Source organism: Chaetodon auriga, chromosome 10 (genome assembly GCF_051107435.1).
Source record: "Chaetodon auriga isolate fChaAug3 chromosome 10, fChaAug3.hap1, whole genome shotgun sequence".
Taxonomy (NCBI): domain Eukaryota; kingdom Metazoa; phylum Chordata; class Actinopteri; order Chaetodontiformes; family Chaetodontidae; genus Chaetodon; species Chaetodon auriga.
The window spans coordinates 3,214,002-3,228,479 of NC_135083.1; the positions used below are offsets into that span (position 1 = coordinate 3,214,002).

The following is a 14,478-nucleotide window of genomic DNA, read 5'->3' on the forward strand; positions in this document are numbered from 1 at the left end:
TACTTCCTCTTGGCTGACACATCAGCACTTAAAGGGTGAAGAGAGTGCCTGTCTCACTTTCAGGGACTTTTACAATCAGCCAATTATTCTGCCACTATTTTAATAACTAATTCAATAATCAGCTTCTTTAATATGAGGATTTGATGCTCATCTATGTAAGTAAAGTCAATATCTTTGAATTCAGGACGTATGAAGACGTCACCTTGGGCTCTGAGAAACTGTGGCGGACATTTTTCACAATTTACAAACTTCAAACAATCTGCAGATGTGCTGATAAAGGCATTAATCATCCTTTGGAGGCCTTCTGTCTTTATTACAGACAGTGCTGGAAGAAGTACTCAGATCCTTTATGTAAGTAAAGACAGCAGCAGTGCAGTGTAGAAATACTCTTGTATGAGTAAAAGTCCTACAACTTTACTTGAGGAGGTGCAGATACTTGTACATACTTATGTACTGCCGGATGGCTTAATCCATAAAAATATCATCATTTATTGTTTTTTTTTTTTTGTATTAATACAACATCTAAGCATTAATAAGATGACTACAGGTGACAAAATAAATGCAACCTAGTGAAAACTTTCCTCTGAGATGTTGTGGAGTGGAAGGATAAAGTAGTAGAAAATGGAAGTACTTAAAGTACAAATAAGTACTGTACTTATGTCCAGACACATACTGACAACGACCACTGATTAAAGACTGGCCGTGCACATGTCTGTACACACACGTCTCTAACCTCCATCAGTCCATATGACACAGCCACATGTACGTAGCATGAAGGCTAATCCAGGAGCTGCACAGGCAAACACACACATCACAGTTCAGGCAGGGACACACTCATCAGGCTGCTCATGTGGCATGAAGTCATGAGCGTAGATCAGCGTCTGCGTCGTGACTCACGGCGTCATTAGCAAAGAGAAAGGATGAGACCTGTCATATTGAGAGGCGCCCAGTCATGTTCCCACAGAAACCAGTTTGAGCGTTCAGATAAAGCGCCTCCTGAAGATACAGCTCGCCTCCTTCACGCAAAACATGCTGCAGGCAGCTCGAACTCCTGATGCAGATCTCTGTTCAGACGCTCGAGTGAAGAATGTCGTTCAGTCAAAAACAAAAAAACCTCGAAATCAGATCGGTTTTGTCTCTTTACGTTCGGTTTTACATGCTGGTCTTTTGTAATGCTGACATCAGTCAGAACGCTAACACACACACGACTCCTGCATCAGCAGACTCACACTCAGCATTGATTCTAAAACTTCATCGATCCTTTTAAAGCGTTAAATGGCCTCGATCCAGATTATGTGAAGGATTTATTGACTCCCTCTGTGGTCAGTGGATGCAGCTCTGCTGGTTGTTCCTACATCCCAGCTTTGATCCATTTGTTCTTGTACTGTTGTCTTTGGTTCCTATTTGCTATTTTGTTCATAAAGAACTTTGTAACCTTGTTCAGAAAAGTGTTGTAGAAATAAACTTTACCATTATTGTAACAGACTACTGACATCTTCCCACACAAACATCAAACAGGCTGTTCATCCAGAAAGAGTCCGTCTGTCCAGCCGTGCTCCTCTTTGTTGCTTGTTCTGACATTTATCATCAAACTGCATCTGTTTGGTGCGTTCTCACTCAAAATTCAACACAAAGGGAACCACAAGTTCAGACAGAGATAAAGCAAACATGCTCAAATTCCTCTCGTGTTCGTACAAGAGACTTTTGTAATACTCGGTTCATGTCGTAATTCCTTCGGTTTGGGCATGACCTAGAAAAGAGTCCAAATTTTACACATCAAGATCAGTATAAAGGTCACAGGAAGTACCAACAAACAGGAAGTGCAGTGTCTTCTGTGGCTCTGCAGGAGCTTCGTTAAGTCTGGTGATGTCGTCAGGTTTGGGAATCACGGACGGTCCAACACAAAGATGCTATTAGCTGCATTTTGAACGAATAAAACTCTTTTTAAACAGAGTCTGTGTCCACGTTAGCCGCTCTGAGAGGCTGAAAGACTTATTGCAAAGAAAACTAAACTGGTAGGTTGATAAAAGCTGTGCGTCTTTTCTAACCTGCGTCTGACGGGTTCACAGTTTTAAGACGCGTGTGTGGCAGCGTTCATTAGTGTGAGGATGGTGTCAGCAAAAGGTCAACATATGAGGGTTGAGTTGAGCTGGAGACACTACTTTTTCAGCATGTGACTCATATAAAAGCAGGGTCTATTTGGGGCCCCTTGTCACATTTCAAAGACATATTTCCCCTTTAAACGTCTCAGATGATCTTCATTCAAATAACTTTTTGAGGTAAAGTCATCGAATATTTTACAAAAAAAAGCAAAGATAGGAGAAAAGTCTGAAAAGTTATACAAATTTGTCTTCAGAACTTTGTTTTTCTTCTTTCCCATTAATCTTAAGACCCCTCAGATTTTGGAGTTGACCCATTGGACTAACCGTCACACTGTGTGTGAAGATGCTAAAACTAGCTCCACCTCGAGCAGTGAAATGTTGATGTTTCAGTATTAACTGGGACTACAACTAATGATTATCTTGATATTTACAAGATTCATCGTTCAGTCTGTAAAATGTCAGAAACTGTCAAAAACTGCTCATCGTAAATTCCCATCAAACTGCTTTTGTTAAACCAACAGTCCCAAACACAAAGACTCTTCATTTACCAACATAAGTGACAAAGAAACGCAGCAAAGCCTCGCGTTTAAGAGGCTAGAAGCAGAAAATATTTGACATTTTTGCTTAAAAAGTGTCTGAAAGAATTAATCAATTAATTATATTTCAACAGACTGATGGATTGGCAGATTGGTGCTCTGGCATTAACAATCTATTGATGTAACACATATTATCAGTCACTAAAGACATTTAACTGCAGAATCAGTACTTTTACTTTGAATATTTGCTGATGATACTTATCGCTGAGTAATTCTACTTATGGAGGATCTCTAATAGTAATGGAGTGTTTCTTCAATAATGTGTTGGTACTTTTATTTGACTAAAGCATCTGGGGACCTCTTCCACCACTGCTTCCTGAGACCAAAACATATAATCAGATGAATCACGCACCTGACTGTGGACAGGTGACCCCACCTGACTGTGAGACAGGTACAGCTCAGGGGAATACTGACTCACGGTCTTGTCACGACACAAAAGTGCTGAACTATGATAAATCGGGTCAACTCATGTTTCCTGTTCACACCTTCATTAACGGCTCATAATCAATGAGCAGCGACAGGAAGTTTGTCAGAGTCTCACTCACCTTAGACTGATTAACAATGTCCTTCCTCGGCCACCGTCCGGTAGTTACTAACGATAGCGCCAACCGAAAGGTAGCTAGCCGAGAAGCGGCCAACTTAAATCAGCGGTGATCGTGTTCCTTCTGCCTCTGGTAAACACAGAGGTAAAGTAAACACTTAAAAAAAATATTCAGTTAGAAAGGTAAAAATTTTGACTAAACCTTTTCACTATTAAATCAGCTGAAAATATTACAGCACAACTTTGCTAGTAACTTTGTCGATGGCTTGTTACAGCGAAATGTTTGAAAACTGACTGCGAGCGTTCAGCTGTATCCTTCCGCCAAGTGGTCGTCCATTAGCGCATTAATACCTGAATTAAGCTGTTCTGTGGTCAGAGGTGGGATTTTACGGCTGCTTCAAACGCACCTCCGCCAGCCAGGTAAAGTACGACCAAATAAATAAAACAAAATAAAATATATTGATAGTACACGCAGGGACGTTTAAAGTTAAAGCACAAAAACAGATGCGTAGTTAGATGTAACCTAAGAATGAATCAAATAAAAAAAACTCATGCCAATAAATATTATTTGATGACATATATAGATATATAACTTACGGAGCCCGGCACCTGACACGGAGAAAAAAATAAATAAATTGTGGCCACGATATAGCTATAACGTGCGCACGAAATATTAATTCGTTCCCACGAAATACTAATTTGTGGCCACGAAATAAACATAACGTGCGCACGAAATACTTATTTGTGGCCACGAAATAGGTATAACGTGCGCACGAACTATTAAATGATAAAAATATTATTCCTGGACAGCTGGGTAAGCAAATCGAGCGCACCTTCTCTGACAGAGGCGCTAAACAACGATGGACAGGGGTACAGCGATTGAGTTTTACTTTAGGCTGGGGATGAGCATAGTAACAGGATGATACAAAGTCGGGTGAGACGGCAGCTACCCTTTGTAGTAGATAAAATAACTGTCTAAATGTGGGACATATCGACAAGATATTAACAAAAACATAATAAGAAACTTACCTTGAAGATATCCCGTAGGCTACTGAAGTTTAGGTGCGCTCGATTTGCTTACCCAGCTGTCCAAGAATAATATTATTATCATTTAATATTTCGTGAGCACGTTATACCTATTTCGTGGGAACAAATTAGTGTTTCTGGGAACAAATTAATATTTCGTGCGCACGTTATAGCTATATCGTGGCCACAATTTATTTATTTTTTCCCCGTGTCAGGTCCCGGGCTCCGTAGCGCAGGATTGTTCTTTGCAGAAAAACAGAGGACAAACATTTTTACAGTCTCTCTCTTCATTCCCTCTGGTCTTTTGAAGTGTAACTTTCTGCACTGTGATGAAATATAACTGACCACTGCCGTCCACCAGGGGGCTCCACGAGCTGAACCTGCACTTGTTAAGGCCCTGAACCTCTCCTTCCTTTTTCAGTTTTTCATCCTCTTCAGTCTGGAAAAGACTAAAACAAATCACTTCAATTCCAAATGTTGACTCCAGAAGGGCAGGAAATTATCTTAACCCTTAAGTGGGGAAAAATGTCAACTTAATGAAACTCTTGCCAACGTTCAGTGAGGATGACTTCTTCTACTTGCTTTGCCCGTAGTTCATCCCACTTTTCTTTATCTGACTGCTGCTCAGGGCAGACGCCCCTCCATTTCAAAATCTCCCTGTAGAGTCTGAACACCAGAGACATTCTTGCAAGACTTGATAATCACATTTTATAATAAATGCCGATCCTTTCTTCATTCACTTGTCTCTCCAGGTTGAATTACACCTTGAAGTACAAAGCAGACCCAGAGTTAACACCAAACCTGACCAGGTGAGGCCTCAGTTCGTCTCACACTGTGCATCTAAAGAACAAATCACACCTTAAAACAGATGTGAGATCTGTAAATGGTGCACAGAAGCACCTGATGCTGAAGTCATTTGGTAGGTAAAGTACAGGCCACCTGCAGCAATTTGAAATTTACAGTAGTTTGCAGTTTCAGCCTGAGGAGTTCAAACGTCTGTTGAACAACACTGCCCCCAAGTGACGAAAGTGAGCAGAGCAGCAAGAACATCCACAGGCAGAACATTACATTTAAGTGATTATAGAAACTTTAGGTTGTTTAACAGTGGCTGAGTGTAGTGTGAGCAGAATAATATCACTAAGAAATGTACTGTCTGAACCCATACACACACACCAGTTTGACAGCGCTCACGACAGCAGCATGCTCTCTGCAATAAATGACAAACAGGACAATCTGCACTGCTCAAGTAAACATGCTCTCCAACAGCACCATGGGATGAGTGTTCAAGGAAACAGTACTGCAGTCAGTGAACAAACTTTATTTTTCCACATCAATAGAGGCACAGATCAGAATACAACACAGTGGAATGCATGCCTGTTCAATACTCCTCTCCTTCATCATCATCCTCTCCCATACTATCAGTACCAACCTCCTCATAATCCTTCTCCAGAGCTGCCATATCCTCTCTGGCCTCAGAGAACTCTCCCTCCTCCATCCCCTCACCCACATACCAGTGAACAAAGGCACGCTTAGCGTACATCAGATCAAACTTGTGGTCAAGGCGAGCCCAGGCCTCTGCAATAGCAGTGGTGTTGCTCAGCATGCACACAGCCCTCTGGACCTTGGCCAGGTCTCCACCAGGAACGACAGTGGGTGGCTGGTAGTTGATGCCAACCTTGAAACCAGTGGGGCACCAGTCCACAAACTGGATAGTGCGCTTGGTCTTGATGGCGGCAATGGCAGCATTCACATCTTTGGGCACCACATCACCACGGAACAGCAGGCAACAAGCCATGTACTTGCCGTGGCGAGGGTCACATTTCACCATCTGATTGGCTGGCTCGAAGCAGGCATTGGTGATTTGAGCCACAGAGAGCTGCTCATGGTAAGCCTTCTCAGCAGAGATGACTGGGGCGTAGGTGGCCAGAGGGAAGTGGATACGGGGATATGGCACCAAGTTGGTCTGGAACTCTGTCAGATCAACATTGAGGGCACCATCGAAACGAAGGGATGCAGTGATGGAGGACACAATCTGACTGATCAGCCTGTTCAGGTTGGTGTAAGTGGGACGTTCGATGTCGAGGTTCCTGCGGCAGATATCGTAGATGGCCTCGTTGTCCACCATGAAGGCGCAGTCAGAGTGCTCCAGGGTGGTGTGGGTGGTCAGGATGGAGTTGTAGGGCTCCACCACAGCGGTGGACACCTGGGGAGCTGGGTAGATGGAGAACTCCAGCTTGGACTTCTTACCATAATCCACAGACAGACGCTCCATCAGCAGGGAGGTGAAACCAGAGCCGGTGCCACCTCCGAAGCTGTGGAAAACCAGGAAGCCCTGAAGGCCAGTGCACTGGTCAGCCTGAGGACAGAGAGGGAGAGACAATGGTCACATATCAGATACAGTTCTGGCTTTTCATCTCATATTCTGGAGCAAAATCTGCTCTGACTGTACCCACCAGTTTGCGGATCCTGTCCAGCACTACATCAATGAGCTCTTTGCCGATGGTGTAGTGTCCACGAGCGTAGTTGTTGGCAGCATCCTCCTTCCCAGTGATCAGCTGCTCAGGGTGGAACAGCTGGCGGTAGGTCCCAGTGCGCACCTCATCTGAGGAGACAGGTTGGATCACAAATGATTTGAGGGTTTGACTTTTTGAAATCAAAAGGTAACTATCTATACTTAATGAGAGTTTACCAATAACAGTGGGCTCCAGGTCCACAAAAACAGCTCTGGGGACGTGCTTTCCAGCTCCAGTCTCACTGAAGAAGGTGTTGAAGGAATCATCTCCTCCTCCAATGGTCTTGTCACTGGGCATCTGTCCGTCCGGCTGGATCCCATGTTCCAGGCAGTAAAGCTCCCAGCAGGCATTGCCAATCTGGACACCAGCCTGACCAACGTGCACTGAGATACACTCACGCTGTGAAAGTTAAAGGGATTATAAAAATACACTCAGATGAAACACATTCTTCATTAGTTCTTTTAACATCTGCAACCAACTCAATTTGACGCTGAAGGCATCTCATCACATGTTGAGAGTGTCTCAGGAGGAGGCTGGGGAGGGGGAAAAAAAAAGGCTCTTTTGTAAAGAACCAGATCATCGTGACTGAGGTCACCTGATGACACAGGCACATTCATTTACCAGCTGAACCGAAAACCCTCTAGAAACAAAGCTATCACACAGAGGCTTATTCAGACATACAGAGCGCTCACAGGAGAAAAATCACGTGTTGAGATCAAAAATGTTCCATCAAAGTTCTGTGGTGGAACAACAAACACAGCTGTAAGGTTAGATAAAGATTTTCACACAAAAGCAGCAGGCCTACACAACAGGAGAGATTCAATACAAAGGCCCAGATGGCTTTAGGTGAATAGGCTGGTTTGAAAAGCCTGTGGCTGCAGTTTCATTAAGGCCAGGCCGCTTCAGACAGAGGAATGTTTCAGGCTGAAAGCACAGTGACCTTCGCCAACTGGGTCGATGCGCAGACACGCAAACCGGAAACTGGCAGTGAACATCATTTTGGGCTGTGCCCTGTTCAGTTAACTCACACTAAACGACCCATTAATGGAAGTCTGGTGACTAGTCCTTCATGTCAAACGTTTTTTAAACAAAGCCAAAACGTGGACAGATAATGCCGTTTCTTAAAGTTGATAACTGTTATACTGGCCCGGATTAAACTGAGCTGCCGCGTAATGACACTCTTCAGACTTTTGAATTTACTTAAATCAACACGAAAAGTGAAGAAAAAATATATTTTCATGCTCACCATGTTTCCTGAAGCTGTAAAGTCTGTCGAAGTTCAGATGAGGAAGAGGAAGAGACTAAGTTAGCTCTTACAGTTCGGCCGTAATGGGTCCTGTGTAAGAAGTAACTGACGAGTTCAGCCGGGCGGGGCCTTTTATATTCCCTGACCGGCCAGAGACGTGCCGCTGAATCCGATTGGCTCCCGGGGTCACATGGGGGGATTACCATTGGTTAAATTGAACTGCCATATTCCACAATGAAATGCCACGAGCCCTGCAGGAAAGTGGGGCAATCGCACGTGCGTGTCATCAAAGGATAGAATGATCCAACCAGGAAGTGAATGCTTTTTGGAGCGATTTCACTCTTTTGTTTTGTGTCGCTTCGATCAGTACATCAGTATCTTCACAGAGTCTGTCAATATTTCCTTTTTCAGATAGACACTTCTCTTTTTCTGCTGCTTTATACTTCAATTCTGCTAACGCTTTTGCTGTATTTTTACTCAAGTAACCATTTGAATGCGCAACATTTACTTGCAACAGATGATTTGTACATTGTGGTATTGCTACTTTTACTTAAATGAATGATCTGGGTACTTCTTCCACCACTCATGCTTCAGTCCTTCGCTTGAATAAGAACACCAATACAACAAAGTAAAAATACTCACACCCAAAATCCTGTACACACTGCAAAATGTACTTAAAGTATTTAAAGTAAAATTTCATTTCCACCGTCTAGCACCACTAGAGGTCCCCATTTACTGACAAATCGTTCCATTTTGCATTCTTTAGAATGCGAAATGGAAGGTATTAACCTAAATGTTGAGAGCAGATGTTTACCAGTGGCGTAGAATATAACGTGAGCAGAATAACTGTCAGTCTGTGACAAAGCAGTAGATTTCTTAGTGCCCTAAGAACAAGTGTTCAAGGAAACAGTACTGCAGTTAATGAACAAACTTTATTTTTCACATCAATAGACGCATAGCTCAGAGATCAATATAGGGAACACCTGTTCAATATTCCTCTCCTCCAACCTCCCCATCAGTGTTACTCCAACCCAGTTTAGATGAAACCACGCCCACTTCCATATGACGATGTGCGTTCCCGTGGAAACACCATATGAGAAGCAGAACATAGCAGGTAAATATGAGTAACCAACAAAAAGAATTCTGATAACAAATAGAGAATTACATAAGTCAATCATCCCGCATATTTAAGAAGGGGATGAGCAGACTCTATTTCCTGAGGAGAGTCAGATCTTTCAATGTGTGCAGCGAGATGTTGGAGATCTTCTACCAGTCTGTTGTTGCCAGCTCACGCTTCTTTGCTGCAGTGTGCTGGGGGAGCAGCATTGGAGCCGGCGACACCAACAGACTGAACAAAGTGATCAGGAAGGCCGGCTCCGTTATTGGCTGCAAACTAGACACCTTTGAGGAGGTGGTGGAGAGGAGGACACTGGACAGACTGTTGTCCATCATGGATAACCCTGAGCATCCTCTTCACCACCTCGTGGACAGACAGCGGAGCTCCTTCTCCAATGGACTGCTCCAGCTCCGCTGTCACAAGGACTGCTTCAGGAAATCATTCCTGCCACGAGCCATCACACTGTACAACAGTAATTCAAACAGTTAATCTCTAGCTACCTCACAAACTCCAATATTTTACATATTATCTGCACTACTGCGATATTGCACATACAGTCTACGGTTTACAGTTATTTATCATCCAAAACTGCACAAATATTTTGCTATTTTTTTGGATCTGCAGTGATGCAAGAGTTAGCATGAAATAGAGAATGGGGAATGGGACAATAAACAGGATGAATGTAAAGATCTGGTTTGGAGGTGTGGGCTTGCAGCGGCAGGCTTTCATGGAGCTTGAAGGATTGTTGATTGTCGACTCAGAGACTTTTTATCACTGGTGTGTTTCTTTTGTAACTTGATCTTGATTAGTTTATTCGAATATGTCGTCTTGTGTTGAAGTATGTTGTTTATCAGTTGGAAAACTTGCTTATATGAAACATAAATTGCGACCAAAAAAAAAGAATCAAAGAGAGGAATCAAGCAGGCAAGCCCACATTCAAACAAATATGCTTTAAAATATCCCAATTCTATTACACTTCTCATCTTTGGGGGATATATCCCTTTTATTTTTAAGAATATGCATGTTGATGCAAATAAATAGTAATATGTTTACTGCACAAATAAGCCTCCATATTGAATTCATATTGACATGTATGTGTGGCAGTTAACTGGCTCCCTTTAATCTGAACATGTCAGGAAAGGATTTGTAATTTAACTTCATAAGAAACAGAGGAACAGCCTCAAACAACACATGGAAAGCATCCAGCAGGTGTGTCGAATCGCAGGGAAGCAGTGATGGAGGACACAATCTGACTGATCAGCCTGTTCAGGTTGGTGTAAGTGGGACTGATCCTATCGGATTAGGTGTTGTGTGTCTGCACAGGACGGACGCTGGTGTGTCCTGCGATGGTGTGATGGCAGAGTACTGCAGCTGGAATCGTACCCGAAATGGTTCAGGTCTGTGCCAAACAGACCCTCCTCGATTGTCTCAGGAAAATTGTTTAAAGCCTCAGTTTCAATCGCGTTCATGTTCGAGTGGCAGACACCTCTCATGTCTCATGATGTGCATGTGGATCATACTGATGCATCAACTCACAGAAATCCTACATGATAAAATGCTTTTGATGTCTTGATCTCAAATAAGCTGCCGTTACTGTTGAAAGGATTACAGTCGTGACTTGTTAATGCAGTCTCACATTCACACAGTCCTTTAGAGATATTGCTTTCTGAGCACTTCTAAATAACCCTCTGATAAATGTTAATATAGTTTCAGCCTAGAGGTCAAGCCCAGGCCTGCAGAAGTGGGCACAAGTCCAAATTTCAGGTTTATATCAACTACAAAACAAAATTTCAGGTTTATATCAACTACAAAACAAAATTTCAGGTTTATATCAACTACAAAACAAATGTTTCAATGGTGTCAAAGTAGAATGTACACACTGTGTGTACTGCATGTTGACATGTGATGTATGTTTATTGATGTAGAGCAATGTACCAAACTAACTCTACAGTTTCCTGAGTGGATTACATGAACTGGTCCAGGACTTCAGATTTGGACACTCATCATTCCAGACTTCACATACTTAATTTTTTAAAAACAAAGAAATAAGTAAAGGTCAGATTAACAACACTGACGACTTCATCTGTTTCAGGAACTTTATTTTGAACATCACCAAACTGAAATGTGAGACAAACATTTTGGAATGCCTTTCAGAGAAAATTTAAAGCAGTTGTTTACTGTTTAAGTCATTCTTTGTCCTGTTGAAGATGCCTCTTCTTCACCTTTGAAAGACTCCAATTGACATCCAACCCAAAAACCTGGTTACACCCCCTCTGAACATTTTATTCTTAACAGCAGAACTGGAAATTAATAAACATTTCTTTTTGGAATGTATTTTACGAATGCATTGAATCAATTATTTCCTGTTGAACTAATACCTTTATGTCACTTTAATACTCCTCTCCTTCCTCCTCTCCCTCGCCCTCAATGGAGTCGACTCCAACCTCCTCATAATCCTTCTCCAGAGCTGCCATATCCTCTCTGGCCTCAGAGAACTCTCCCTCCTCCATCCCCTCACCCACATACCAGTGAACAAAGGCACGCTTAGCGTACATCAGATCAAACTTGTGGTCAAGGCGAGCCCAGGCCTCTGCAATAGCAGTGGTGTTGCTCAGCATGCACACGGCCCTCTGGACCTTGGCCAGGTCTCCACCAGGAACAACAGTGGGCGGCTGGTAGTTGATGCCGACCTTGAAACCAGTGGGGCACCAGTCCACAAACTGGATGGAGCGCTTGGTCTTGATGGTGGCAATGGCAGCATTCACATCTTTGGGCACCACATCACCACGATACAGCAGGCAACAAGCCATGTACTTGCCGTGGCGAGGGTCACATTTCACCATCTGATTGGCTGGCTCGAAGCAGGCATTGGTAATTTCTGACACTGAGAGCTGCTCATGGTAAGCCTTCTCAGCAGAGATGACTGGGGCATAAGTGGCCAGAGGGAAGTGGATACGGGGATATGGCACCAAGTTGGTCTGGAACTCTGTCAGATCAACATTGAGGGCACCATCAAAACGAAGGGAAGCAGTGATGGAGGACACAATCTGACCAATTAACCTGTTCAGGTTGGTGTAAGTGGGACGCTCGATGTCGAGGTTCCTGCGGCAGATATCGTAGATGGCCTCGTTGTCCACCATGAAGGCGCAGTCAGAGTGCTCCAGGGTGGTGTGGGTGGTCAGGATGGAGTTGTAGGGCTCCACCACAGCGGTGGACACCTGGGGAGCTGGGTAGATGGAGAACTCCAGCTTGGACTTCTTGCCGTAGTCCACAGACAGACGCTCCATCAGCAGGGAGGTGAAACCAGAGCCGGTGCCACCTCCGAAGCTGTGGAAAACCAGGAAGCCCTGAAGGCCAGTGCACTGGTCAGCCTGAGGACAGAGAGGGAGAGACAATGGTCACATATCAGATACAGTTCTGTCTTTTCATCTCATATTCTGGAGCAAAATCTGCTCTGACTGTACACACCAGTTTGCGGATCCTGTCCAGCACCAGGTCAATGATCTCTTTGCCGATGGTGTAGTGTCCACGGGCGTAGTTGTTGGCAGCATCCTCCTTCCCAGTGATCAGCTGCTCGGGGTGGAACAGCTGGCGGTAGGTCCCTGTGCGCACCTCATCTGAGGAGACAGGTTGGATCACAAATGATTTGAGGGTTTGACTTTTTGAAATCAAAAGGTAACTATCTATCTATATTTAATGAGAGTTTACCAATAACAGTGGGCTCCAGGTCCACAAAAACAGCTCTGGGGACGTGCTTTCCAGCTCCAGTCTCACTGAAGAAGGTGTTGAAGGAATCATCTCCTCCTCCAATGGTCTTGTCACTGGGCATCTGTCCGTCCGGCTGGATCCCATGTTCCAGGCAGTAAAGCTCCCAGCAGGCATTGCCAATCTGGACACCAGCCTGACCCACGTGGATGGAGATACACTCACGCTGTGGGGAAAAAAATAAATAAATAAATAAAGTGAGGTTATTTAGGTGTTATTAAGACATGTCACACTGTAAAAGACAATATATATGTGGGTTTTGATACTCAAAATATGTTAATTCAATTTCATAGTTATAGTGGATGAAGAAGAGGGCCTACAGATTTGTAGATTTTATTTTTTTATTTCTCTAAATACATACAAAGTCTAAAAATATTGGCTGATAATATAAATTAAACAGCTCTTGGGTTGTCTTCGCTTTAGTGGTCGCTGAAATCTAACGTGATCAGCAACAACCAATCAAAAACAGCCTCAGAACTGCATTGTGTCTGCAACTGCGTTGCTATGCGACAAGCCCTCCACTCTCTCAAGCAACAGATGACGTTTGTTGAAAAAGAAGTGAGAACGCGCACAGACTGAGAAGTTCCGCGCGCTCAGAAAATGTCTCCTCTGAACCCGCGTCAGAGCGGCAGCCATCAGCGGACGAAGCAGTGTCCATCACTGCCATGAATTTTTAATGCCTCGCGCCATGCTGACAGCGCCTGTCACCCCCCACGGATTGGGTTTCTCTGGGTGTGGGACATCTGCGGACGTGTAACGTAATGCGCATCCTCCCTCCCAGTCAACTTAACACCGATTTAATGTTGCAGGGCAGCGCTGTCAGGAGCTACGCTGACCGGAGCTCAGTCACACCGAGGGGGAGGATGAAACAGCGCACAGTCGGCGGTTGGACCGAAGCCGTTTCATTCTGTCCGCACTGCAATCTGTTGAAAACCTCTTTTGTCTCAGTCTGTCCGCCTCTTCATGGATCCACCCAAGACCGCCAGAACATCCCCTCACATCAAAGCTCATAGCAAAACATTCAAATTTAACGGTTACGCCTAAAACGACTAAAGGGACGCTTTAATCCCTAGATAACTCATTCCCACATTTCCATGAATGCTCGCGTGTCGTCCTCCTCCTCCTCATCACCATCATCATCATCCCCACAACTCGCGTCCATAAAAAGTTGAAGCAAGTTGTAAACCTCTTTAAGAAGAGAAGTTCTTACCATGTTGTTGTGTTGTAGTCGTGGCAGAGGGTTGCAGAAGCTCCTTGACAGAGAGTCTTACAACTCGACAGTTATGGGGTCGATGTAAGAGAAAATGGCGCACATGAGGATGGACAGCGGTATATATGCAAGTGCAGCACTGGCGCCGGTGGCTGCTGAGCCGCTATTGGTCAATCCCCTGTCAATTTGAGGTTTTAAACTGTCTCCGGCTTTCTATTGGACGAGCGTCTCTCGCGCTGCATGGACCGCCTCTCAGACCCCACCCGATCCCGTCATCTTCTCATTGTGCTGCGAGCATGTCGCCTCTCATTGTGAGGAAAATGCTGCGTAATTTTCAGCATGCTGGTACCAGACAGGCCCAG

At 44.1% G+C, this 14,478-nt stretch overlaps 2 protein-coding genes across 2 annotated transcripts; both read right to left on the reverse strand.

The window, feature by feature from the left end:
• Positions 1-5,563: 5,563 nt before the first annotated feature.
• LOC143326971 (tubulin alpha-1C chain-like) lies at positions 5,564-8,131 on the reverse strand. Its single transcript, XM_076741064.1, has 4 exons — positions 8,025-8,131; positions 6,955-7,177; positions 6,719-6,867; positions 5,564-6,621 (listed from the first exon to the last, which is right to left on the reverse strand). Exons 1-4 carry the CDS (start codon positions 8,025-8,027, stop codon positions 5,644-5,646), a joined length of 1,353 nt encoding a protein of 450 aa, XP_076597179.1. The 5' UTR covers positions 8,028-8,131; the 3' UTR covers positions 5,564-5,643.
• Positions 8,132-11,223: 3,092 nt separating this feature from the next.
• On the reverse strand, positions 11,224-14,273 carry LOC143326974 (tubulin alpha chain). Its single transcript, XM_076741066.1, has 4 exons — positions 14,117-14,273; positions 12,850-13,072; positions 12,610-12,758; positions 11,224-12,512 (listed from the first exon to the last, which is right to left on the reverse strand). Exons 1-4 carry the CDS (start codon positions 14,117-14,119, stop codon positions 11,532-11,534), a joined length of 1,356 nt encoding a protein of 451 aa, XP_076597181.1. The 5' UTR covers positions 14,120-14,273; the 3' UTR covers positions 11,224-11,531.
• Between the last annotated feature and the right edge of the window lie 205 nt (positions 14,274-14,478).